Source organism: Cricetulus griseus, chromosome 3 (assembly GCF_003668045.3).
Source record: "Cricetulus griseus strain 17A/GY chromosome 3, alternate assembly CriGri-PICRH-1.0, whole genome shotgun sequence".
NCBI lineage: Eukaryota > Metazoa > Chordata > Mammalia > Rodentia > Cricetidae > Cricetulus > Cricetulus griseus.
Genome location: NC_048596.1, coordinates 275,544,463 through 275,570,173, shown reverse-complemented (window position 1 = coordinate 275,570,173; position 25,711 = coordinate 275,544,463). Strand labels below are relative to the sequence as shown.

The 25,711-nt window shown below is 41.9% G+C and overlaps 2 protein-coding genes across 2 annotated transcripts; one reads left to right on the top strand and one right to left on the bottom strand.

Moving 5' to 3' along the window:
- Positions 1 to 2,547: 2,547 nt before the first annotated feature.
- Lect2 (leukocyte cell derived chemotaxin 2) lies at positions 2,548 to 6,734 on the top strand. The gene is made up of 4 exons (XM_027409741.2): positions 2,548 to 2,593; positions 4,153 to 4,249; positions 5,724 to 5,869; positions 6,568 to 6,734. Exons 1-4 carry the CDS (start codon positions 2,548 to 2,550, stop codon positions 6,732 to 6,734), a joined length of 456 nt encoding a protein of 151 aa, XP_027265542.1.
- Positions 6,735 to 12,101: 5,367 nt separating this feature from the next.
- Positions 12,102 to 25,464, bottom strand: Fbxl21p. Its single transcript, XM_035441546.1, is given in 6 exon segments — positions 12,102 to 12,745; positions 16,984 to 17,155; positions 21,630 to 21,752; positions 22,177 to 22,543; positions 25,383 to 25,432; positions 25,435 to 25,464. Coding segments are annotated over 6 exon segments (1,386 nt in total).
- Between the last annotated feature and the right edge of the window lie 247 nt (positions 25,465 to 25,711).

Here is a 25,711-nt window from a genome sequence, read left to right as displayed (position 1 = left end):
GGGGAAAATCAGGACACTCAACAGGCTGCCTGTCCTCAATAACTCTAAGTTTGTGATGTCCTGTTTAAAACATGCACCCACTCTTCAAATCCATGGGCACTATGCAGCCAATCAGAGGCATCCTATGTTTTGAGAGTCATATATGTTTTCTGTGTATTTTGAAAAGAGAAAGACTGTAAAATCCACCGACGATTTTTTATACATAAGCAATAAATCCCACTATGATCCAAGTGTCAAAATGGGATATCCCTATCCCATCTCTCTTCTGTTCATTCTCTGCTCCACCCACTGCCTTTTGCTGCTTGGGGTCATGCTATTCTTCTAGGGGACAGCTTCCTGAGGTTGACATTCGGCTGACTGTGTCATCGTGCCATCCTTTCAGGTCTGGCCTAAGCCCACAGCTTCTCTACATTGGGAGTGGAGCTAAGTCCTTCAGCGGCCCTGAGTTTGCAGGCGGCACAAAATGTTTTCTTTCCTCTGTTTCATCACAGGTTTCAAGATAGACTGCTACCATCTGTTCTTCAATTTGGAGAGTTGCTACAGTTTCAGAGATAAAGATGGGTTGGGAAAAGGTTAATACAGAAGGCAGGGGAACCAAAGGCAGAGCCATAGGCAGAAAAGGCAATAAAACTGCTGGGACAAAAAGGTCTTGGGCATTTGAAAATGTGAGAGGTATTGCTAAATTGTCCTCTGAAAAGGTCAAACCGTCTTTTATTTTCAGTACATGTTCAGGTGTCTGCATATCCTCACTCTGCCTATCTGACAGGTGGAATTTTTCTCCTGCTTTGTAACCATTTGTAGGGGGTGCAGCTCATGCCCACTGCTTATTGGTGATCCATATTCATCCTGTTGTGAAATCTGCTGTTGCCTTCTGGTCATTTTCCTGTTGTTTCGTTTGCAAGGTGTTTCTTGTAAGATTCTCAGTATGTGGAGGGAGGAGACAGCAATCAGAACACACCATGCCATGCTTGGAATTGTCAAAGAACAAATTTAATAAAAGCTTTAAAAAACAGATACCTCATTTTATGTAGAAAAAAAGAACTGTTAAGATATTGGGAAATGGATGACGTGAACTTCTGATCCTCCTGTCTATCCCTGAGTTAGGAAACTAAAAGCTTATACCACATCTATTTTATGAGCATTGTGAGTGCTTGGTGATACACACACACACGCACACGCACACGCACACACGCACGCACGCACTCATGCACAGAGAGAGAGAGAGAGAGAGAGAGAGAGATTGGAATATTGTTTTCTTTATTGATGCAACACCTGATCAATGAATGGTCCCTCCAGTTTCTGGGGTTTGTTGTAGCCCGTGAAGAGCTGTGTGAACTGACATGCAGCCTTACCTGTACAGTTCTGTTATTGCTGCAGCCTGTGAAGAGTTTTCCTTCTGTCCTTGGGTCAGCGGGTTAGCCTGGGAATGCGGCCCTCTTGGCGTTGGCAGAGCACAGGAATGTTAGTATAAGACAATGGCTCCACAGGCCATGCTATCACCTCTGACTCACTTGGTCAATGCCATATAGCTGAGCCAAAATCCAGGGCTGGGGAATTCACTTCAGACCAGGAAGAGAAGCCACAGGGTGTGTGGTGCTGCAGAGGGTGAAGTGTTAAAAGACCATTTTCCAGAGCTTCTGACTAGGTATGCGAAGGAGAACTCTTCACAGAAAAGTCCATGTCCTTGTCTAATAAGGATATCAAGGAGCTGGTGGTTTGTATATGAAAATCTCAATTCAGAAAATGTAAGTACAAAAAAAAATGAAGCCCAGTCTGTGCTCCATGCTTTTGCATCCTTATTAGAAGGCAGCATTCATGAAGAGTAGCACGTTTGTTTAGGGAATTTAATGAAATGACATACTATACTACACTATACAATACATAATTCTAGAAGTGCTTTTTATTCAATACTATATTTAGAATCTAACTATACACACACACACACACACACACACACACACACACACACACACATATATATATATATATCTGTCTTCATTTAAGCTTTTGGTATTAATTTCCACTATCATAAACATTTAAAATCACATGCTCAAAAGAAATAAACATAATTTTATCAAAATGTTAAAATTATCTAAAATTTTATATAGATGAGATCTAACTGAAGTGACAAAAAAAAACCCATTATTTCTAGTCAATTCTCTACTAAAGCAAGCATTATCCATGGAAAGGTCTCCGTCAGACAGTACTAACTAAGCCCCATCCACACATACATGCTCCCTCTAGCCCCAATCAAAGGACACCAGTCTGCATCCAGTGTTGTCATTCCTGTTAATATGTAGTCAGGATTCCCAACAACACTGGCTGTCTCCCCAGATCAAAGGCTTGTACAGAGGCCTCTGAGCAACCAGACAGCTCTCCATGGCACGTTACAGTTTAACTTGCCTCATTTTGTTTTCTGCGTCTCACATTAAATCTAGGAGAAACACAGGATTCTAAAGCTAGCTTACTGGAGAATATTAACTCAGACTTGAATAGTGTGTGTACGGAGCAATTCTAGTCAGAGGAAGAGGCAGGAAGCAAATCCAGATGTTTTCCACAACAGTCTTCATTTCAGCAACTTTGATTTCCACTGGTAAGTTGAATGCCAGAATCCTGATTAATTAAAAAATTATACCTGATTTACCCCGATCTTAGGGGTAGACTTAAAGTCAATGATAACAAGATTGCAACATAAAACTTGATATGAATAACATAAAGTTTCGGTAGGTGAGAAAACGTGCATCGGGCAGGGCAGTGGGAAATTCTTCACCATCTCTTCCTGATGTCTGAGTCTTCAGTGAGGGAAATGCAAACAAATGTTGGTGTAAGAAGACTCTCAGACAAGCCTTCCCCATTCCTGGCCTGCAATTAATTTATTTGGTTTTTGAGACAGTATTTCTCTGTGTAGCCTAGCTGTCCTGGAACTCACTCTGCCTCCCAAGTGCTGGGATTAAAGGTGTTTGCTGACCTGGCCTGGAATTTAATCAGTTAACACCACTGCCCCCCACCCCACCCCCAAAAAACCATAGAAGATAAAATCTCAGGTAAGAGGTGAATGAATTGGATGTGGGAAATTCTGATACAAGCCTGGATTGGGATGAAGAGAAAGTCCACTTGATGCTCACAGTAGGTGAGAAAAACAGATTACTAATAAACGGTCCACTAGATGCCTCAGTTGTCCAGGATGAAGGCTGGCTCCAGAGCCATGCTGTTAGAGCTTGCTCAAGGATTTATTCGAAGCTTGGATCTATGGTAGAAGGCTTTTGAGACTCATAGTTTAAGTTACATAAAGGATAAGATGAATGGCCATATTCGGTAGCTTTTCTTCACAGCATTCATATTAGTGAAGAGTAAAATATCTTGAAATGAAACCAACCATCAAATTAGCAGGCTCCTATTTTCACTTCAAAATGAGAGGCTAAAATTGCTAACGGTACCTCTGTGAATATTAACATTGAGAATCAGGGAATTCAATTCAATTGATACTACTTATAATATTAAAGGGGTAAGTTGCACTTAAAGTTTGCATAAAATATGCTGGAGAGACAGGTGTCTCTCAACATATTTACTCTTATAGCCTTCATATAATCATCTCCATTCCCTTCCCAGCCTCCTTTTGACCTTACTTTAGGCTACCTGTGGTTGATCACTTTAGACTACTTCTCAAATCCCCACTTTTATGCAGATAGGAGATTTAGTTCATGCCCCATAAAGCTGGCAAGCCTAGAGTATGCTTCGCCTGTGAGTCAAACATTTGCTTGGATGCCATTCTTAGATCTGATTATAAAGCAACATTTCAAAGTTATTGTGCAGTTCCTAAAGTTTGTTTTTAAGCTATGCTGTTTACTTTTCCTTAACCATAGTGTTTCCCAGGACTGCTAACAAGCAAAGAAAAACTGAAAAGCACAATTTATGCCATGAATGATTTGGCATAGTGAGACGAGGGGGTAGTGCTTATAAATAAGTATTTTATATGCCACAGAAGGGAATTATATAGCAAGGAGGTTAAGTTTTACATCTGAATCAGCTGTCCTGAGGAAAAATTTACCTATAAACTCCCAAAAGGAGGGGCAATAGACCCTACATCCTGGGGAGATGGACAAGGGAGACTCGGGCTGGAGATGCCATGGCTCTCACATATCTCCTCTGCAGCTCTGGCAGGACCATGGGCTAACATATGTGCCAGCAAATCTTCCAATGAGATCCGGACATGTGACAGCTATGGCTGCGGACAGTACTCTGCTCAAAGGTATGAGGGGTCACAAACAGCTGCACCCTGTTTGTGCAAACAGTTGGTTCCTCTCCTCTCTTCGTATTGTCTTTGTCCTATGTTTCCTAGAGGGCTCACAATGACCTGCCTCTGACAGACTGGAACCCAGGGATACGTGCAAGTAGGACCACATTTGGAGCAACCTCCAGGATTCTGCTTCAAGGATGGGGTCTGTACTGGAGACGAGGCAGGAAATAAGTGAAAGGAAAGGGAATCAAAATGTTTTCCTTCTCAAATTCTCCACACCTGACTTTCCAGTGTGGAAAAACCCAAACTATTCTATGGAATTTTAAACATAAGGGGTTTGCACTGATCATCCAGCAGCGTTGGAGACGGTGAAGGCTACACTTGAATTCACCCTTTTGGATTCCTTTTGCATCCTCCATGCTGTTACTGACCAAGCTTTAACACTAGAGACTAACCCTAAGCAGGCAAGAACCTCTAGATCCCTCTAGACGAGGGTCACAGTTCTGGGCTTCCAATAACACGCACACTGCAGACAAAGCAGCCATACATCTAACCCTACCACTGACCTCCATCCTAGCCAAGGTGGAGCACGAACACAGAACTAATTACAAAGACATGTCAAATGCTCCAGACAGGACTGAGAGATGGCAAACAGGAAGAATGACTTCAAAATGAGCGCACACTCAAAAGTTTGTACGTTTGACTTACACAGTGACTTCTAGACTCATCCCATGGGACCTGATCAATGTTGTCTTACACATAATTCTAATGGTCACATTCTTGTGAATCTGATTGCTCACTAGGGCTCGCCAGAAGGGGGAAAGTCTGGGAGGAACAGGCAGTGAAAGCAGTGAGAAGCCACAATCGCCAGGTGGTAGAGACAAACTCAAGACGCCTCACTATACACGATGCTTTTGTTTGTGCTCCATGTGGTTTGACAAGCCTGGGAGGTCCCCTGTGTTAAAGCAGTTCTTACACCAAATGAAGTTTACAAGTATCTTTATTGTGAGGAAAAAAATATGACCTGGGGAACACATGGTATTTATACAATAGGTTCCATTAAAACAGTAACTCTTTTTAACTGGTTTTTTAGAGGAATGGGGTGTGTAGCTGAGTGGTACAGTACTTGCCTAGTACCCACAAGGCCCTGGGTTTGATTCCCAACACTGAAAAATAATAAAAGGCCTTGAAGGAGTCAAGATTCAGATGGCTATGAAATATATTTGTACACCCGGTCTCATTTTTTTTCAAAATACTATATAATATTTAAGGCTTACTGTGAAGCAAATATGATTTGAAATTAATTACTCTTTGCAATATGGCCATTAGTACTCATAGGCAGAGAGGTAACAGAGTAAATATCCCAGGCACTGTAATATCTTCTGGCTGTTTCAAGTTTTGATGCCCAAGGCTAGGAGCTGTGCAGGAAGAACAGAATCCCGGGAATGAGTTTCCCTTAGCCTGATGGCTCTCACTTATATTCTAGAACCCACAGGCATCACCCAGGCGTGGACGTCCTGTGCTCAGATGGGTCTGTTGTGTATGCACCATTCACTGGGATGATAGTGGGCCAGGAGAAACCCTACAGGAACAAAAATGCCATCAACAATGGCATTCGACTATCTGGAAGAGGTGAGAATATACAGCTGGGACACTGTGTGCGTGCATGCATGCCTGTGTGTGTGTGTGTGTGTGTGTGTGTGTGTGTACACATTGTGCATGAGTGTGTGTATGTGTGTGTACACATTGTGCATGAGTGTGTGTGTGTGTGTGTGTGCGTGTGTGTGTGTGTGTGTGTACACATTGTGCATGAGTGTGTGTGTGCGTGCGTGCGTGTGTGTGTGTGTGTACACATTGTGCATGAGTGTGTGTGTGCGTGTGTGTGAGTGTGTGTGTGTGTGTGTGTACACATTGTGCATGAGTGTGTGTGTGCGTGCGTGTGTGTGTGTGTGTGTGTACACATTGTGCATGAGTGTGTGTGTGCGTGTGTGTGAGTGTGTGTGTGTGTGTGTGTACACATTGTGCATGAGTGTGTGTGTGTGTGTGTGTGTGTGTGTGTGTGTGTGTGTGTGTGTGTGCTTGGCCAGTAGGCTAGGCTGGCCAGGGAGTACAACATCAGGAACACACATCTGTTTCCACCTCTCCAGGGCAGAGATTACAAGAACATTGCCAAACTCTCAGCTTTTTTTTCATGGGTTCTAGGAATACAACCCAGGTCCCCAGGCCTAGAAGGCAAGCACTTCACCAACTAACTTATCTCCCCAGCCCTGTGTTTTAGGTTTCTGATTCAGAGTTACAGGTGTCCAAATAATATCTTCATTTTCTTCTAGGTTTCTGTGTCAAAATGTTCTACATTAAGCCAATTAAGTATAAAGGTTCAATCAAAAAGGGAGAGAAACTGGGCACCCTGCTGCCTCTGCAGAAAGTTTACCCTGGCATACAGTCACACGTGCACATTGAAAACTGTGACTCCAGTGATCCCACCACGTATCTGTAAGCGAAGACCATGAACACCACGTTCCGTTCATAATGGAACTCGGAACATATGTGCTCCTGAAGAAATGTGTATCCCAACAGAGGCACAATCAAATGCAAAACCCCCATTCCAACTCATCATCACCCTAACTTCCTGCCACCCAGAGGACGAGGGTGTTTTGTATTGTAAAGTTTTAAGTCCTGCTGACTGAAATAAACAAGTGAATTCCAACATGTCCACACTACTTCTGAGACCTCTGAACTAGCCACTTCTTGGCCTGAAAGGGACAAAGAGTTTGAAGGTCTTCCTATAACATGAAAATGAAGAATTGCTCTCAAGACTTGGCCCATTTCCTTTATAAAGTGAGGCTAGGAAACGGAGGGTTTTTTGTTTTGTTTTGTTTTGTTTTGTTTTGTTTTGCACAAAATGATGAGTTCTCAGCAAGGCCCTTACCTTTGTCAGGCTGGCTGGAGGGACAGCTGTTCACAGGGCTAAGGTTGCTGGTCTTTCTATCCACACTCTTTCATGTTCCTCAAGAGGGACAGGTTTCCTAGGAAAGTGATGGTGGCATCCTCAAGAAGAAGGCTAGGTCTCAGTGAGGCTGCATACACACAGGGAGTGTGAGGATGAGAAAGAGAACTACCCTTAGCTGAAGTGTCCCGGGAACTAGATCAGGCGGCCTCATCCAGCAGCGCCATACATCAATGTGTATACAATTACTCAACATACTACACGTCATTCCTTCTTAATGCTCGCACAGGAAGCACTAGGAGAAGCAAAACTAAGTAAATGTGCAAAGGAACAGGTAAGTTCTGGCTCTAACTTGGTCAATAAGGAACAACTAAACTGGAATAACCATCTGGAAACTTCACGCATAGAATTTTGCTTAAGTCCTTTTGAAATGGAGAATGATTCCCTCCTGGTTCATAGCTATGTTAAAGGAAAAGATGATTAATTGACCTTTATTACTGGAGAAATGACCCCATTTGTATTTCTAGGCATAATAATGTTCATGACAACACTACTTGTCATAGTAAAACCAGGGACAATCCAAATACCCATTGACAGTGACGGATTTTAAAGACCAGGTTGTAATTACAGAGACAAATATCATACAGAAATCATAATAAATGAAGCTCAGTTGAATATAACAAGATGCACATATGACAGAAATAAACAGTAATTTAAGAAAGGTAAAAAAAAATTCACATAAAGTGGGAGGCTCTTTTTATAAGGCCAAAACAAAATAACAACACTTCCAAGAACACATACTGGTGATAATTGAAAGAAAGAAGGGAGGGAGAGAGGGAGGGGAATAATGGCTTAATTAGCCCAGGGCTAGGGAGAGCAGAGCCACACACATTTCAGTCACTGCAGTGGTACAGTTGTGCAGCCACAAGGGTGACACATGAGTATTTATGAATGAATAGTGTGTCACAGAGGCACTGGACAGACATGTATGTAGGTGGCTAGAAGGGTTAGTGACGTTTCTCAGACATGTAAGGACCCATGTTGTAGCCAGCACTTTTTTATATGCAGGCTCCTATCATCATCTATCACGTTACAATATGTTAAGATTTAAGTTATAGGGGCTGGAGAGATGGCTCAGAGGTTAGAGCACTGGCTGCTCTTCCAGAGGTTCTGAATTCAATTACGAGCAACCACATGGTGGCTCACAACCATCTGTTATGAGATCTGGTGCCCTCTTCTGGCCTGCAGGCATACATGCAGACAGAACATTGTATACATAACAAATAAATCTTAAAAGAAAAAAAAAAAACACAAGATTTAAGTTTTTGTCAGGATGTGGTGCACGCCTTTAATCCCAGCACTCGGGAGGCAGAGGCAGGTGGATCTCTGTGAGTTTGAGGCCAGCCTGGTCTACTGAGAAAGTTCCAGGACAGACTCCAAAGCTACACAGAAAAACCCAGTTTCATATCATATCCCCCCAAAATTTTAATTTTGATTACAAAATTATGCGTTAGTATCCATTCCGATGGCCTTCTGTAATGTTCAATGGCGTCCAATAACTTTGTATTGTTTCCAGGGATTACATTTGCTTTTAATAGATAAGCATCGAACTCCTGCTGAAGAAACAGAAGGAGGTGCTACGCAGGCTCTGAAGGCAACTGAAACAATAAAGTTTGGGCTCAGCCTTCCAAATACAGCATTCTGGGTTGGTGCTTCGGAGGTGAAACACAGTTAGATGTGGCTAGCATTTTCAAAACAAGCTGGTTGTCTGAGGCAGGGAAGGAGGATGTCCACTGGGCAGCGCAAGAGCACTACCTTCTGCCTGCCATGCATTTTATAGAATTGCAAACTCCAGACAAAGAACATCTTTCTTAGGAAGACCTAGAATCCAGCGCCCTCTAGTGAATTACACTAGAGCCAATCCTAGGTTCTGATTTGAAGTTCAAAAGACAAAAAGAGAATACTATAATAACTTCATAAAAGTTACTATATATACACCTTAGAACTGTGGTGCCAGACATTATCAGGTTCAATAACTATAAGGTAATAGGAATAAAAGGATTTTTATTTTGAAAATGCTTTTAGTTAGTTGTAGAAAATTAATTTAATGGGACAGCAAGGTCAACAGCCAATTTAAGAGGTTAGGTCCACAGAAGGGTGAACTCTTACATCTTTTAAGAGGACATTTGTCACACTTAGGGGACAAGAGCAATGCAGATGCACTTAAAATCTAGCCATCCTCCTGACTCATCCCCCGATACTGTGCACAAAGACAAAGAGGCCTGAAGGGATCACAGGAAGGAAAAGGACGGAAAAAAGTGACGGTTCAGTCTTTGTCTCTTCAGTGTGGTGTACAGAAGGGCCCTTCTCTCCATCCTCTCCATTTCTTTTTACCCACAAAATTATCAGCAAGTTCCAAGAATCCTCCAACAAACACAAACATTTTTAACATGAACAGACATGCCAATAGGACTAAAATGCTTTCAAAAATTAAAGTTTATGACACATCTATAAGAAATGCACTTATCTATCCAGGTCCTCTGGAAGAGGCAAAGCAGAGCTCACAGACTTCCAAAGGACATGGAGATGCTCCCACCACCAGGTCCTCTGGAAGAGGTAAAGCAGAGCTCACAGACTTCCAAAGGACATGGAGATGCTCCCATTAGGGGAGGCATTAGGGAAACAGCATTTTCTTTTCTCGGCTGTCTTTAAAGTATTTTCCCTTCCTTTCACTAGCTCAGGAGGTTACTGACCAGGGGAGTGGACATGGATCACCTTAGATCACTGTGACGCATTACGGTGTTTAAGTCATGAGGTTCCCACAGGAGCCACTAAAAAGCTCTACTTAGAGCAGAACATCTCACACTCCTTAGAGCGGTCTTCCTTTTCTGGTGCAACCAGGCTGTAGGGAGGACCATCCCTTGGTGGATCTTCTCTAATCCCTCTGTTCTGCTGCCTTCCCCTCTAGGGCAAACATCAGTGACACTCGGTCACCTTGCTGTACAGGTGTGCACACCCCTGGCACTCGGTCACCCTGCTGTGCAGGTGTGCACACCCTTGGCACTCGGTCACCTTTCTGTGCAGGTGTGCACACCCCTGGCACTCGGTCACCCTGCTGTACAGGTGTGCACACCCCTGGCACTCGGTCACCCTGCTGTGCAGGTGTGCAGAGCATTGCCTCGCTAAGGCACAGCGAGTGAGGCCGCAGGCTTATCTACTCAGCATTTCCATTCCCCTGACCCCAGCTCCATCGCACTGAAGCCGTTTCTCTTATGCCTGCAGTGCTGCTGCCCTGACTAGATTTCAAGTTTTAAATTATGGCATACCTTTCTGGATCTTAAGGTATAAATGATATGATCTGCAATGCTAAGAACTCTGTCTTCAAGAAAGGTTTTATTCTTGTTGTTACCCAGGACAGTTCTAAGAGTGAGGGACACACAATTGAATGTGAGACGCCTGCTTTACAGAGCCCCCGTGAGAATGCATGAGTAAGGACAGTCTACTTTCCAAACTGTTACAAACTGCAGTGCAACCGAGCTGCTTAGTAGATGAGGACACTTGAATGTGAGACGCCTGCTTTACAGAGCCCCCGTGAGAATGCATGAGTAAGGGGCAGTCTACTTTCCAAACTGTTTCAAACTGTGATCTTGTACTGGTGTTTACAGTACAGCGAAGTAAATAGGTCATAATGAGACCAGCAGATCATACATAGCATAGCCATGGGCGCTACAAAGAAGAGCAAAATACTCAGGACATGAGCAAGGGTCTTACCCAGGAGCTGTGAAGGTGTCAAGGGCGACTTCCCCTGGGAGGTGCCCCAGGGGACAGATCTGAGGGAGCGCAGAGGGGGAGGTGCCTGTGCAGCAGAGTGCAGGGCAGGAACAGAGAAGGCCGGAAGGTCCACTGGCTGGAATGAAGCCGGTGCCCAGGCAGCTTCTAAGACCACACCTGCATCCTAAGGACAAGCTGGTGAAGGGTGTCACCAGTGTTAACAGTTAAATGACAGGGTCACACGTGCAAAGGGCACCTCTCAGATCAACAGCAGCAGGTCAATAAACACTGACTTCCAAACACACCCTGCAAACTTACCTCTTTACTCACACTGTGCATTCAACCAATAATCACAGCGTTTTCTATTTGCTGTAACTTTATGAATTAGTATTACTATATTTTAACATAATGCCAGTTATCTTCCAAGTTAATCTAAAAATGAATTTAAAGTACTCTAGAAATCAAAGTTGTTTACTGAATCACGAGATGCTAAAAATTTTGTAAGTACAATGACACACACCTCTATAATGGTACCTTGATTTTTAACAGTATGTATTTTGTAAAACCTGTATTGATACCAAAATGAAACAAATGAAATTAAAATAACATGAGGTTGTAACATAAAAATACATAACTTAAAGGGATCTAATACTGTTAATTATGTATACATGTTAATTATAAATTTAATATAAATTTCTTAGTAAGCTAAACTATGCCTTCAAAGAAGTCTGAGAAATCTATCTCAATCTTAGACATGTGTAGTGTACCCTATCAACCATATAATTAACACACAGTTTCTGTGTGCTACAGACAAAGATTTCCGGCTATTCAAACTTGTTATATTTTTTTAAGCGATTCTGCAGCAATCAATTAAGATACTTATATTGTTTTTTAAACCATTCTGCAGCAATCAATTAAGATACTTATATTGTTTTTTAAACCATTCTGCAGCAATCAATTAAGATAGTTATATTGTTTTTTTAAGTTATATATATTTTTAAGCGATTCTGCAGCAATCAATTAAGATAGCTGACAAACAGCAAATATTTAACCTAAAATAGTTCCACAGTTCATCTCCAAATTGACATTTGCATAGACAGACAGCAGCTAATCACTAACAGAAAATTTGGAACCTTTGGTGGCTGGTTACCAGACAGGCATCACATCCGGGAACCACACTCTTCCCAGGTACTTAGAGACTTCAGTGTGAACTTCGTCTGGGGTGCAATTGTCATCAGGGACCAAAACCTCCTCCATGACAGACAGCTGGGTGAGCCTTCTGCCACAGAGTCTTACAAACTCAATGAACGCACTGCAGCTGACCTCACACTCGCTCAGGCCCAAGGCTGTCAGGTTTTTACAGTGTTGAGCAATGCGAATAAGTTCACTGTCCAGGGGCTGAAGGCCATTTGCACACACCACTAGCTCAATCAGGCGAGGGCAGTTGAGGCCTATGCGGCCTAGAATGGTTCTGCTTACTGAACGCCCAAAGTAAAGGTGAGTGACAGGGGTTTCTTCTTTGAAGAATGTCTCAAACTCTTCCTCATACAGAAAGAAATACATGACAACGTTAACTCCGGGGGAGTGTTTAATCAGCGCGTCCCAGCTGTGCTTTTTGATGGAGTGAAACTTGATCTGTCCAGGGTTCTCACTTACAACATCTATTCGAAGATGTTCGAGGTTCACATGAGTCTCACTTGACAGTGCAAGGAGAAGCTCGTCACTCAGAATGTAGTAATTTAATGCCAGTTCCCTGAGGCCCTGACAGTGGTCTGCCACACAGAGGATTCCTGTGGGAAATTGGGGAAATCCTTAAGAACAGAAGATCACACTGATACTAAAGCAAACTTTATAAATTTAAATTCTCTATTAGTTATTTTACTACAACAGATGGCTAATGAGGTTTCAGAAAATGGATGCTAACATATATTATATGTGTGCGGTTTCTTCAAAATTTCCCCCCAAACCCTTACCCACTGCTGAGGGAAGGGACATGCAAACTGCTGCAGGCACCGTGGAAATCAGTGTGGAGGTTCCTAAAGTAAAACCGGCGCTACCTAAGACTCCTCCCACAGAGAGGTACCCAACAGAGGTTCTCGGTGTCTACCAACAGATGAGTGGGTAAAGAAAATGTGCTTCATACAATTTCTACTGAGTCATAAGAATGAAATTGTGACATTTTTAGCAAAATGAAATCACCTGGAGAATACTAGGTTAAACAAAATAAGGCAGATTCAGAAAGATAAATTTCACACTAACATACTCAAAGTTCATATTTAAACTCACACACATCTGCACAGGCACACACACGGACATGCAAGGCATGAAAGCTCAAGTATATCCTAGGTTCCTTCTCTTGCCTGTGATAAAACACGGACCAAAATCAACGTGAGGAGGAAAGGGTTCATTTGGCTTAGACATCTAGATCACAGCCCATCTTGACAGAAGCCAAAGCAGGAACCTGGAGGCAGAAACGGAAGCCGAGATCATGGAGGACGCTGCTTACTGGCTTGCTTCCCTCGATCACTCAGCTTACTTTTTCACACAGCCCAGGGCTACCTGCGCAGGGGTGGCCCTGCTCACAGTGGGCTGGGCCCACATCCCTATGAATTACAGAAATGCAACCACAGACTTGTGTAGGGAAAGACTCCATACCTGTACCTGTTGGGCATGGTCACAGGTACATAAAAGGGTAGGATAAAGGGCGAGAAGGAGCCTGGTGCTCTCTCTCTCTCTCTCTCTCTCTCTCTCTCTCTCTCTCTCTCTCTCAGTTCAGCCAGCTCTTGGAAGCATCTGGGACCGGAATTCTCAGAGTGCCAAATCTGGTTACTGATTCCTCGTGTGAGTGTGAGTTTGACACCCCAATAAATTACCAGTTAATAACCTATCTCGGGTTCCATCTTGTTCCTCATCAGACTTGTCTCAGGCCAATCTGATGGAAGCATTTTCTCAATTGAGGCTCTTTCTTCCCAGATGACCCTAGCTTGAGTCAGTAGAAAAAAATCTAACAAGCATGAAAGGGGCCACGACAGGGAAGGAAGCCGTGGGGAAGCAGGGAGTAATGGGACACACTGATGTAAAGCAGAGGTGCAGGAAGAGGGCAGCGAGGGGAGAGGGGGAGGGGAGGCAAGCAGGCATTAAATACAATAACACATGAGTACACATGAAAATGCCATGATAAAACCATTACTTTGGTGTGTTAATTAAAAAATTAACTAGAAAAAATAAATTATAGACCAATCTTCCTAATGAACATTCATGCCAAAACACTCGCAAACCTTGGGGGTAAATGAACCCGCTGTGCTGGCAGAAGGACCTGAGTTTGGATCCCCAGAACACATGTGAAGCCACACGTGGGAGCATTTCTGCAACCTTAGTGCTCCTCCAACAAGGTGGGAGGTGGGGATGAAGAACTCCTAGAAGGCCCCACGCCCACTGGTCTGGTGTCTACAGTGGCATGATACCATATCTCCGAAAAGTTGGATGGTGATTACCCATTCCTGATTTCTATACACATGCCACAGCCTATGTGCACCAACACTTTAAAAGTTGAACACATACGCACACACACACACACACACACACACACACACACACACTTAAAAAACGCTTGCAAATCAAATAGAGGAACTCATGAAAAAGGTCATTCAGCATGGTCAGGTTGGCTTTACAGCTGCAAGGAAAGTTCAACTTGTGCAAATCAATAAACGCTAAGACATCACATAAATGGTCAAAGACAGAAACCATGTGACTTTCTCAACAGAAGCAGAAAAGAGATTTGACAAATGCCACATTCCTTCATGAGAAAACCCTTGAAGAAAGAGGGAACAGAAGGAATGGGCTCAACACAATAAAGGATACCTACAAAGAACCTATAGCTGACATTGTATGAATGGGGAAAAGAACCCCAAAGCATTCTGACTAAAATGAGGAACAAACTAAGGCTGCTCACTTCCTCCACTCTTACTTACTATAGTAACAGAAGCCTTAGAACACCAAGCAGAAAGAAGCAAACAAAGGAATATAACTAAGTGGCTGGCTGGTTCTAGGCAACTTGACACACACAGGAGTCATCTGAGAAGAGAGAATCCCAATTAGGAAAATGTCCTCACCACAGAGGTCTGTGAGTAAGTCTGTGGTGAATTTTCTTAATTAGAGACTGATTTCAGAATGCCAAACCTATTGTGGATTGTGTCATCCTTTGGCAGGCAGTCTGAGATGTACTCAAAAGCAGGCTGAGAGAGCCATAGAAAGCTAACCAGCAAGAAGCATTCCTCTTTCCTATATGGCCTCTGTATCACTTCCTGACTCCAAGTTCCTGCCCGGACATCTCTGGATGATGGACTACAAGCTAGAAGATGAAGTAAACCCTTTCTTCCCCAATATGCTTTTGGGCCTCGTGTTTTATCACAGCAACAGAACACTAAGGCAATAGGAAAGGAAGTAAAGTGCTTGCAAAGGACATACTTCTCCACATATGACTTTCCCAGAAAAACTTTAGAGCCAATGAACACTGATAAAAAGTGGAAGGACACAAAAAGAACATACAAAAATCACGACGTTTTTCTATATACCAATAACAGATGTGCTGAGGAAGAAATTGGGAAAACAACCCATTGGCAATTGCCCCCACGCCACACGCACACCATGGAATAAACCAGATCAAGGAAGTGAAACACATCTACAAAGAAAACTTTAAAGCATTCAAGAGAGAAAGTGGAAAAGACACTGGATAAGGGACCACTGCTCTGGCTGCAGGGTTAATCAAGCTGACTCTGAGTTGGACGTTTCCTGCAGGCTAGCTTTCACAGCGCTCCAAAGCACCATGGAGGCCCCTGGGGGAGTCTACTCAGCTATGAATCCTCCACTAGGCAGAAAGTGCAACAGTGGAGTGACCGTTATGGCAGTAACACTTTCTAACTGAATTTGAGGCCCACTCCACAGAAGAGAATTCACGCTTGGTACTGTAAACCTGACCAAAGGCCCATGGCTTGGAAAGTCATAGGAAGTGACACGGAAGCTTCTGCTGTCATTCTGCCAGACAGGCATGCTTGCCCATCAAACTGACCTCTGAACATCTGTGTTACGCTCATGGGTTAGGGCTGCTTAGCCATAGTCAAGAGAAGCCCCATTTTTAGTGGACAGCGGTTACTGCAGAGACTTTAACTGGTAAAAGAGATGAAAATAAGCTGGGCGGTGGTGAGGCAGAGGCAGGCGGATCTCTGTGAGTTCGAGACCAACCTGGTCTACAAGAGCATGTTGTAGGACAGACTCCAAAGCCACAGAGAAACCGTCTTGGAAAGAAAAAAAAAGAGAGATGAAAATATAAGTGACTAAAGAGAGCATCTATATAATGCACTGGTCAAGACGCAGGAAACACTGCAGTAGAGATAGGCAGGGAGGATGCAAGAGACAGAGGATGGGAAAGTATCCTGTGGGATGCTGTGTCTGGACATGACACTGTCTGTTGCACTCGTGAGCCCACAGCAGCTGAGGGTATCCACCAGCAAGGCATCATTGGTCAGGGAGGGGCTCACGAGGTCCCACCCCTCTGTGAAGAGGCTGTTTTCTGTGGATTGTTGCTGGGGAGAAGATTTTCTTCAGTGGTGGTGTTGCCACTGGTAAAGTGCCCATGCTCCAATAATCCCAACCCACTCTCATGAAATTAATCCCATTAAACTCTGTGAGTCAAAAAAAATGCACAAAAAATTAATTAGAAGGGGAGCTTGCTGGGAAGAAGAAGACGACAGGGGAGGAACAGAAGAAGGTAACGGGATGAAGATGATCATGATATATTATATACAGGGTGAAACTGTGAGAAATAGGCCACTAACTTAGAAAAGATGAACAAACTTCCAAGGAAAATATATTCTCTGAAGAAGCAACTTACATTGAATTTGAAGATTAAGATTGCTTTTGAATAAAATTAATAAATTATGTTCCAAAAGCATGTACTCCTCAATAAGTAATCTATTATTACTATAGTGAAAACCAACTATCAATTTATATAAAACAAAATACAACCTACCATCAGATGAAACATGAGGACAGCTACTCATTTTTAGGAGTCGAAGAGTGTCACTATTGTTGGCCACAAGAATCTTCAGTGAGGGATCGTCCACTGGTGTATCTTCAATTTTAATTGATGATAATGATTTTGAGTTGACAAACACAACTGTAAGTGCTGACACAAAATGAGACTTGCATGGCAATAAGAAAAAAATTATGAATATTTAAAACTCAGTTTCAATCAATTAGCGTTAAAATAAATTGTTAAATGCTAAAGCTACAGTAAAACAATGAATATATTATATTTTCATGCTATCACTAGCCAGTAGAAGACATTCCTATTTCTTTTTGAAATAAAATTTCTAGCATACAAAGTATGGGTTTCATTACGACATTTTCATGTACATGTCTCAATGCTTTCTTCTTATTCATCCCTTCTCTCTGCCACTCCCCATCCTCCCGGCTCATCCATCTCTGGTACCCTCATCCCCTCAAATTCTACTCCTGCTCTTATCATGTGTGTTCCCCCCTCTCTGTCCTTCCCTCTCTTTCATGATTCCCTTTTTACTTTCATGATCTCAAACACACACACACACACACACACACACACACACACACACACACACACGAGACACACAAAGTGTCTGCATAAGAGAGAAAACATGTAGTATTTGTTTTCCTGAGTCTGTTCTATTTCAGTTAGCATAATGATTTCCTCTTCCAAACATTTCTTCAAGGTGAAAAAAACTCTACTGTGTATGCACTAAGCTTTATTCATTTGTCTGTTGATGAACATCTAGGCTGGTTCTACTTCTTAGCTATTGTGAACAGTAAATCTATAAACAGGGCTATGCATGCATCTCTGTGGAGCTGATTTAGACTATTACTTCAGGCAGTTTACCAATAACATATGTGGTTCATATAGTGATTCTTTTACTATGTGTCCTTGGCTTTTGTAGGGGATTAGTGGCTGTAACTGTCTGAGCTCAGTTTTAGGTCTTACATTCTATTCCAAAGATTTCTGTACTGGGTAAGAGATAATTCCTCTACATGTGGATACTCAGTTTTCTAATCAACATTTGAAAAACAGGCTGTATTTTTCCCAATGTATGTTTTTGACTTGTGTAGAAAACCAGGTAGCTGTAACAGTTTGACCTCATTTTTAGGTTTTATATTCTATAACATTGGCTTGTATGTCTGTTTTTGTGACTGTTCGAAACCAAGTTTCTGTTACTTTGGCTCTGCAATACAACTTGAGGCCAGCTTTTGAACTTGCACATGGCTCTTTCTGATTAGAATTTGCTGTGGCAATGAGGGCTCATTTATCCTTCCCTATAAACAACAGAATCTTCTATTTTTGTGAAGAATGTCAATGCAGTTTTGATGGAGATGGGTGAATCTGTAAACAACTTTGGCTAAAGTAGCCATTTTCCACACTATTAATTCTGTTATGAGGTTTTTCCACCTTCTATTATCTTCTTAAATGTCTTTCTTTGATGTCTTAAAGTTTCATTGCAGAGGTCTTCTACCACCTTGTTCCACAGTTAGGTTTAATTCAGAGTTTTGGGGGTCTTTGGAGTTATTGTAAATGGGATTTCTTCTTAGAGGTCTTCTTTCTCGGAAGTTTCATTATTAATATACAGAAAGTCTACTGACTTTTCTATGGTGATTTTGTATCTTGTTACTTTGCTGGAGTTTAAGGTTCTCTGGTGAACTCTTTGGAATTTTCTAAGTATAGAATCATGTCTACAAGTATGAAGAACTGTCTTCTTCCTTTCCAGCTGTATCCCTTTTATTTATGTCTCTAATGTAGTGCTCTAGCTAAGATTTCATGCAGTATATTGAAAAGAGTGGGTAGAGTGGGCATTCTCATCTAATTTTAGAGGAATGTTGGCGTGTTGAACTCTGTCAAAGGCCTCTTGTGTGTCTAGTGAGATAATTATGTGTTTTCCTCTTCTAAATCTATCTATGTGTTACATTACATTGAATGATATGTATACACAAACCCAGCCAACCTTGAATCTCTGGGGAAAAACTAACTTGTTCATGGTATAGACTTTTTTAATGTGAATATCCACTTGTATAACAAAAAGTTCCAAAGCACAAATGGAAATGGAATGATGAGAAAGGAAAAAAGTAAAAGTTCCAAGTATCTCATAAAGGATGTCTTAGCTATTTTCAACCTCAAGAATTTGATGTCTAGTATTAAAAGGGTCTAATTTTTTTTTTCTAGAATAGAGATTAGCTAACTACGGACGATCAGCCAAGCTCAATGCAGAGTCTATTTCTCTATATTTCATGAGTACATCTTTTACATTATTAAATTGTAGAAAAACATCTGAAGTATAATAGCGTATGGCATGGGAGCTTCATGGAACAGTCATCAATGCTCACAGATGAAGGCTGCATGGCCCACAGCCATGTGCTTTCCTTTTGCGCAGTCTGTGTTGGCTCCTCCCCTGCAACAATGGGGCTGAGGATTTGAGGCAGAATTGCACAGCCCTCAAAGCCTAGAATTCTGTGGTTTCTTCCTACCTCTTGCTAGGAGAAATACATTTTTTCCCTGTTTAATTCACTTCCTTATTTCCAGACCTAAGATAGTATCTGGAACATAGTTAATAAATATTTCTTAAAAGGATGGATATGGATGAAGGGATGTTATAACAACATGTTCTTTTTCTAGCAGATTTAAACAAAGTAAATAGTTACATTTTTTTGAAGAATTACAAAATAAAGCTTATTAATAATTTGCTCTCATTGCAGGTAGAATCCCACACATTTTCAGATTCACTATTTCTGGAAAAGTCAGAAAGTGTGGAAAGCAAATCCAAGGCAAGATCCTTTTTCCTTCCATAAAGTCAATCTTGGTTGTACTAAAGGTTCTACTGGTCCTGTTAGGATGAACACATTGGTTATAAATGGGTAAACATGCTGTCTTATACCAATTAAAAGTGGTTTTCACATAGCAGAGAGCTAGTGTGCTACTAAATTATTATGGAACTATATCTCTTTTTCAAGAAATATACAGTTGATTCCCCTCTTTAATCAACTCTGAATGAGTTCTTTTAGTCTTGAAGGACACTTAAGTGGCCCAGCACGTTTCATCATAATCACATTTGCTATATTCTTTAAAGTCCCACAGTTTTATCTAGTTTTTCCACTAGTTTATAAGTGGGAAAACCAAGACAGGGTCCTGGAGAGCTTCTCAAGCCGTCCGGAGGCCACAGAATTCACCGAGACAGAGCAGGCTACCTACTGCCTGGCAGCTGCTGGGTAACTGCATCAGCAAACTGATGCTGGCCTTGGAGGCTGATGAAGGGCTCCACCAGCCTTGGCTTTAGAATCTAAGACCATCAGGTCAGTCTGGGTCTGTGGTTTATAAACAAGGAAGTAACTATTTAGCACTAGTCAATTTTCAACTGATTACTTATATTATTCTAAATCCCCAAATGACCCAATTTTTTCCAGCCTATCTTTTAAAAAGATAACAGGCTAGCAGAAAGCCTGGATACAAGAGCCATGACCCAGTTTATAGGAGTGAAGATGCTGTTATCCCTACTTCTACTGTAGGAACTTTCCGTGAGGCCGTTTTTTATCAACAACCATAATGAAGTGCGAGTTACAAACTGAATACTACTTTAACCTGGGTTCCTGGTGGTAAACAAAATGGATATAGACTCTCATCCTTCAAAGAATTAGTTTGAGTGTGAGGAGAAGACAATAAATCGGCTAAATTAATCATTAAGATGGCTCTGAGTACTAACAACTGATATAAAGAAGATAAAATATTGTAGGCATTATGGTTAGTGTTAGTCATCAACTTGACAGAATCTAGAATCACCTTGGAGCCTTTGGAGATTATCTTACTCATTATTTATTCGGTTGCTTACTTACTTGTTAATGCAAACACGCATGCTATTGCCCACATATGGAGGCCAGAGAGCAAATTACTGCCACCATATTGTCCTGGGGATCAAACCCGACTTCTTAGACTTGATGGGAGGCACCTTTACCCACTGAGCCACTCCACTGTCCCAGAATTACCCTGATTATGTTAATGGAGGTGACAAGCCTCGATGAATGTAGACAGCACCTTTCCCTGTTTGAGACCCTGGACTGTATGAACGGGAATGGGCACTGAAGAGCAGCAGCCTGCATCCAGAATTCCCTGCTGCCTGACAATGGTTACCGTGTGACTGGATGCTTCAAGCTCCTGCTCCTTGGCTTCCTGACCATGATGGACTGTGCCCTGAACTGCCAGCCAGGCCATTTCTCCCTTATATTGCTTTTGACAGAGTATTTTCTAAACTAAGACAGCATGAGCAGAGAGTCAGCAGTTTGAGAAAATGTCTCTGAGGGGCCAAGGACACTCAGGTAAAGGCTTGAAGATGATGGTTCCTACAAAGACAAAACTCCACCTTCCCTCTTTGATTATCCAGCACTGAAATTTAACTGACAGGCAGATCCCTGGGGCTACTTGGCCAGCCAGTCTAGCCTAATTTTTGGACTCTAGGCCAATGAGAAACTCAGTCTTAAAGGAAATGGATGGTGTTTGGGGGTGGGGGAGGACATGTCCTCTGACAGTCACATGCATGCACACATATGAACACAAACACGGTTTTAAAAGAAGTTTACCATGTCTCACAAAAGGCACTACATCCTTACCTTTGGCACGTTCATAAAACTTGGCTTGGCTGTTGAAATCAGCCCCAAGGTCTGGATAGAACAGTTTACCAACTGAGACAGAATATCACAGGCCGCTTCCGCTGACTCAGTACTGCTATCAACCTGTAAAGACAATTTTTCAACTGAAGTTCCTGAAGGCAATTTATCAGAGCCACTGGAAATGCAATTATTTAATGGGATTCAATAACCAAGTTCTGTTCATTCCTTTCATCAACATAAGTGATTATTTTTGTATGAAATGTCTGAGCTTACAAAGGGAGAGAGAGATAGAAATATGGCAAAATAACTTCACAGCAATTCATGCTTTCAGGTCTTTATAATTATCTGGGTATTAATGATAATATCCAAATGAGGACACTGAACTTCAAGCCATTTAATTACAGCTCGGGTTCTGTATTTCAGTCTGGGTAATCACTAGAGACAAACCAGAAAGCAACGTGGGGTAACAGTCCTGGCGTATGTACCGAGTGCCTCCACATAAGGATCCAGACACACAGAGGGTTTGCCGACGTGAGCCACTTCCTACCTTAAAGCTGACGTACTGCAGGTGTGCAGCATGCTTCTTGATGATCTGCTGGATGAGATCAGGGTGTGTGGACTTGAAATAGGAGGTGGCTGATTGGTTCAGCTCAAACTCAAACTTTCTCCAAAGGTCAGGGATATGAAACACTTCATTCCATCTCCTGCACACAGACGATGCCCGGGCGCGGTCTATTAAAGGGAGGTACCGGAAAATGTGCAATATCACATGGTGAGGTAAGGTCCCCCAGTCTAGAAGAACAGAGAGCGCGTGAGTCTGGGTGAGAGACGTGCAGAGCCCACGCTTGGGCTGCTTCACAGCTGGTGGGGTCGGCACAGCTTTATTCAGAGTAGAGAAATTATTCCTCTTCATTCTGTAAGTACCAGAAAAAAATGCTGTTTGCTTCTTTTCCACCGTCCCACAAATATCTATGCTCTAACTGTGCAGAATAATGTTAGAATGGACAATAATCCAACTGACACACTTTCAACGGTAACTTCCACTTCTGTGCATTGGTAAGTGCCACTCTGCTAAGGACACAGGTCACACGCAAACCTGCCCTCACAGCCATGACCAGCAGCTGAGTGCAATGGTAAATGATATGACTGAGGGGTAGCAAGTAGCACAAGGGAAAAACAGGGAGCTACACGTGACTGCCTTTGTGTGCGGGAGAAGTGAGGGGGGGGCTCTAAGAGGAAACATTCAAAATAGCTTATACCCCAATTTTTGTTTTCCCCATCGCTAAGTTCTGTATCTTACTGTATCCACACTGAAACCCTGCTGAGTTCATGGTTGATCTGGGAGACAGTCCGACTACACTAAGAGCATCCATCATGAAGAGTCTCATGTACCAACCATGTGACTCTAAGCAGGGATCAGAGCACTCTTGAGGAGTGGACCACTTTATGTATCGGTGTGCCATGCATACTCTGAGAAGTGCTGCTATACTAACTTGTGTTTCTCTAAACTACTTTCATTCTTCAAGTCAAGTCACAGTTCTAAAAGAAAACCAAATGATTTGCAATGAATTGAACATAAGAATTCTGGGAAACGTGGACATAGCAGAGACAGAGTAGTTGCATAAGTACAACCTGCTCCTCAGCAGTCCGTAATTAAGGAGCAGGGGAATGAACATTACTCTCCCCAGAAAGAATCTCCAGGCATTAAAACTACTTGGGACACTACAAAGCTCTAACACTCTGAAGCCCAGACACAGAGGTACATATAAGAAATTATTTGTAGCCTTCTTGGCATGTTTTATGTAAGAATCCAAATTACTAAATAGAGTATTATTGGAGTGGTTTTATAATGGTAAAAATGATTCCGAACTAACCCTCTTTCCACCCATCAATATCAGGAATGGATATACAAATTCAGTATCAGGTTTGAACATACCTTCAAATCTACTGAAATATTTATTTACAGTGTAAGTATATTTGTCTTGTGATTTGGTCTGAGTGGTGCGAAACATGTCTTAACCACAATGTAAAGTAGAATCCCAGGAGGAGGACTGACCTATAAAACCACTGAAAAAAAAAAGTCACTTTAGGGCTTAGAAAATGCAATGGAAAACAAAACCCTTGCCAACTTGTAACAAAGAAAGAGCTACTCTATCCATCTCCATCTGACTGAACCTGTCAAGAAATACAAGGCAATGATTCAGAGCATAGCCTACAGCTGCACTCTTTACTGCTAGTTCCTTTAGAAACTCCTCCCTGCCTCTCCTCGCACCCCCTTCTCTCTCTCTCTCTCTCTCTCTCTCTCTCTCTCTCTCTCTCTCTCTCTCTCTGTGTGTGTGTGTGAAGGAGTAGAGGCTAGATTCTAAACTTAGAGGCAGAAGACATCCAAAACAGTATTACTATAACTGTTCCACTCAATAGCCTACAAATTAGTTCAAATTTAGCTGGTTGATGGTGGCCCACGCCTTTAATCCCAGTACTTGGGAGGCAGAGGCAGGCGGATCTCTGTGAGTTTGAGGCCAGCCTGTTCTACAGTGAGTTCTAGGCCAGTCAAGGCTACACAGAAAAAATCCTGTCTCAAAAAGAAAAAAATAAGAAAGAAAAAAAAGAAAGGCTGCCCCTAATATAAAACTTTATTAGAAGAGCAGTGAAGACAAATATACACTTTATCCAAATGCCAGGTTTTGCATAACTACCTCATAGTTCTCTACACAGTGATTGTGTTAGACAGTAAGTTTGATTGTACATAACAAGAATTGTTTAATTTACTCTATTCATTAAATTGCCAGTTTACTGAATCATCATAAAGAATTAATGTTATTAGGAGCTGGAAAGATGGCTCAGTGGTTACAAGCCCTTACTACTCTCACAGAGGACCCAGGTTGGATTCCCAGCACCCACACATGCATCAGGTACCTAGATATAAATGCGGCAAAATACCAATACAAGTAAATAAACTTCTCAAAACGAAATATATTAATATTACCGATAATTTAGTAAAATACATGTTATTTTTCTTTCTCCTCACATAAATTAATAAAGCATGAAACTCCCAATTATAAACTTCATATAGCACAACATTGCAGCTATGTGTGCCAGTATATTTTAGAATGTACGATAAATTGATTTGTATTACTTGGAAATACTTTTCTGATCATTTATTCATTATTTAGTTAAATAATATGTGAAAGGTTCAGGCATTATGCTGGCCTGCCCCTGTTACCTGGTGGAATCCACTCAGGCAATACCCTGGTCAGCCCAAGGTTCCATGGGAAAGAAGTCTGCACACAGGTGCAGAGGACCCCTTTAAAAGATAGGCCCCTGCCCCTTTACTCTCTCTCTCTCCCCCTGTTTCTCTCTCTCTCTCTCTCTCTCTCTCTCTCTCTCTCTCTCTCTCTCTCTCTCTGTCTCTCTCTGTCTCTCTCTCTCTGTCTCTCTCTCTGTCTCTCTCTGTCTCTCTCTCTCTGTCTCTCTCTCTGTCTCTCTCTCTCTCTCTCTCTCTCTCTCTCTCTCTCTCTCTCTCTCTCTGTGCTCTCTGTTCTCTCTCTTTTACCCCTGTTCCTCTTAAAACAATATGAGTTACATTAAATAATTTATGAATTTGGAATGCCACTTGGTCATATTGTATTCCCACTGAATTTTTTTCTTGGAAGTGTTTTATATATAAATTCTCATTTTTTTAAAAAAAAAAAACCTGATCATTTCTTTTTACCTTAAAGAAATGGTATCACTTCTTTTTCAAGACTCTCTTACCTAAAGGTGGTTTCCAAGTTGCAGTTGACGCTGAACCAATGGAATGAAGAATTGCAGCCATGGGGTACTCACCAACATCCATTTGCCTTCACTTTCAGTCTTGGAAAACACCACAAAAGCATCATTAGAGCATGTAATAAATAATTTTATGCTTAGGTCATTCATAGGTCATTATGTACATTTGTGATTTTATTAGAAAACTATTAATACTTAAACTATTTTCTGCCCATATGAAAAACTAGCTTGTGGAAACATTGCAGTACTTGCCAGGTGTTACACTGGAAGCTGTACTAAGGTTCCGTATCAGGCAGTAAACGACTCTGAAAATT

Excerpts from the sequence above, each read along its gene's own strand:
- Lect2 (XM_027409741.2), top strand. The coding sequence starts at position 2,548 with ATGTTTTCCACAACAGTCTTCATTTCAGCAACTTTGATTTCCACTG. Across the intron at positions 4,250-5,723 it reads GGACAGTACTCTGCTCAAAG|AACCCACAGGCATCACCCAG; the intron begins GTATGAGGGGTC and ends CTTATATTCTAG. Across the intron at positions 5,870-6,567 it reads CATTCGACTATCTGGAAGAG|GTTTCTGTGTCAAAATGTTC; the intron begins GTGAGAATATAC and ends ATTTTCTTCTAG.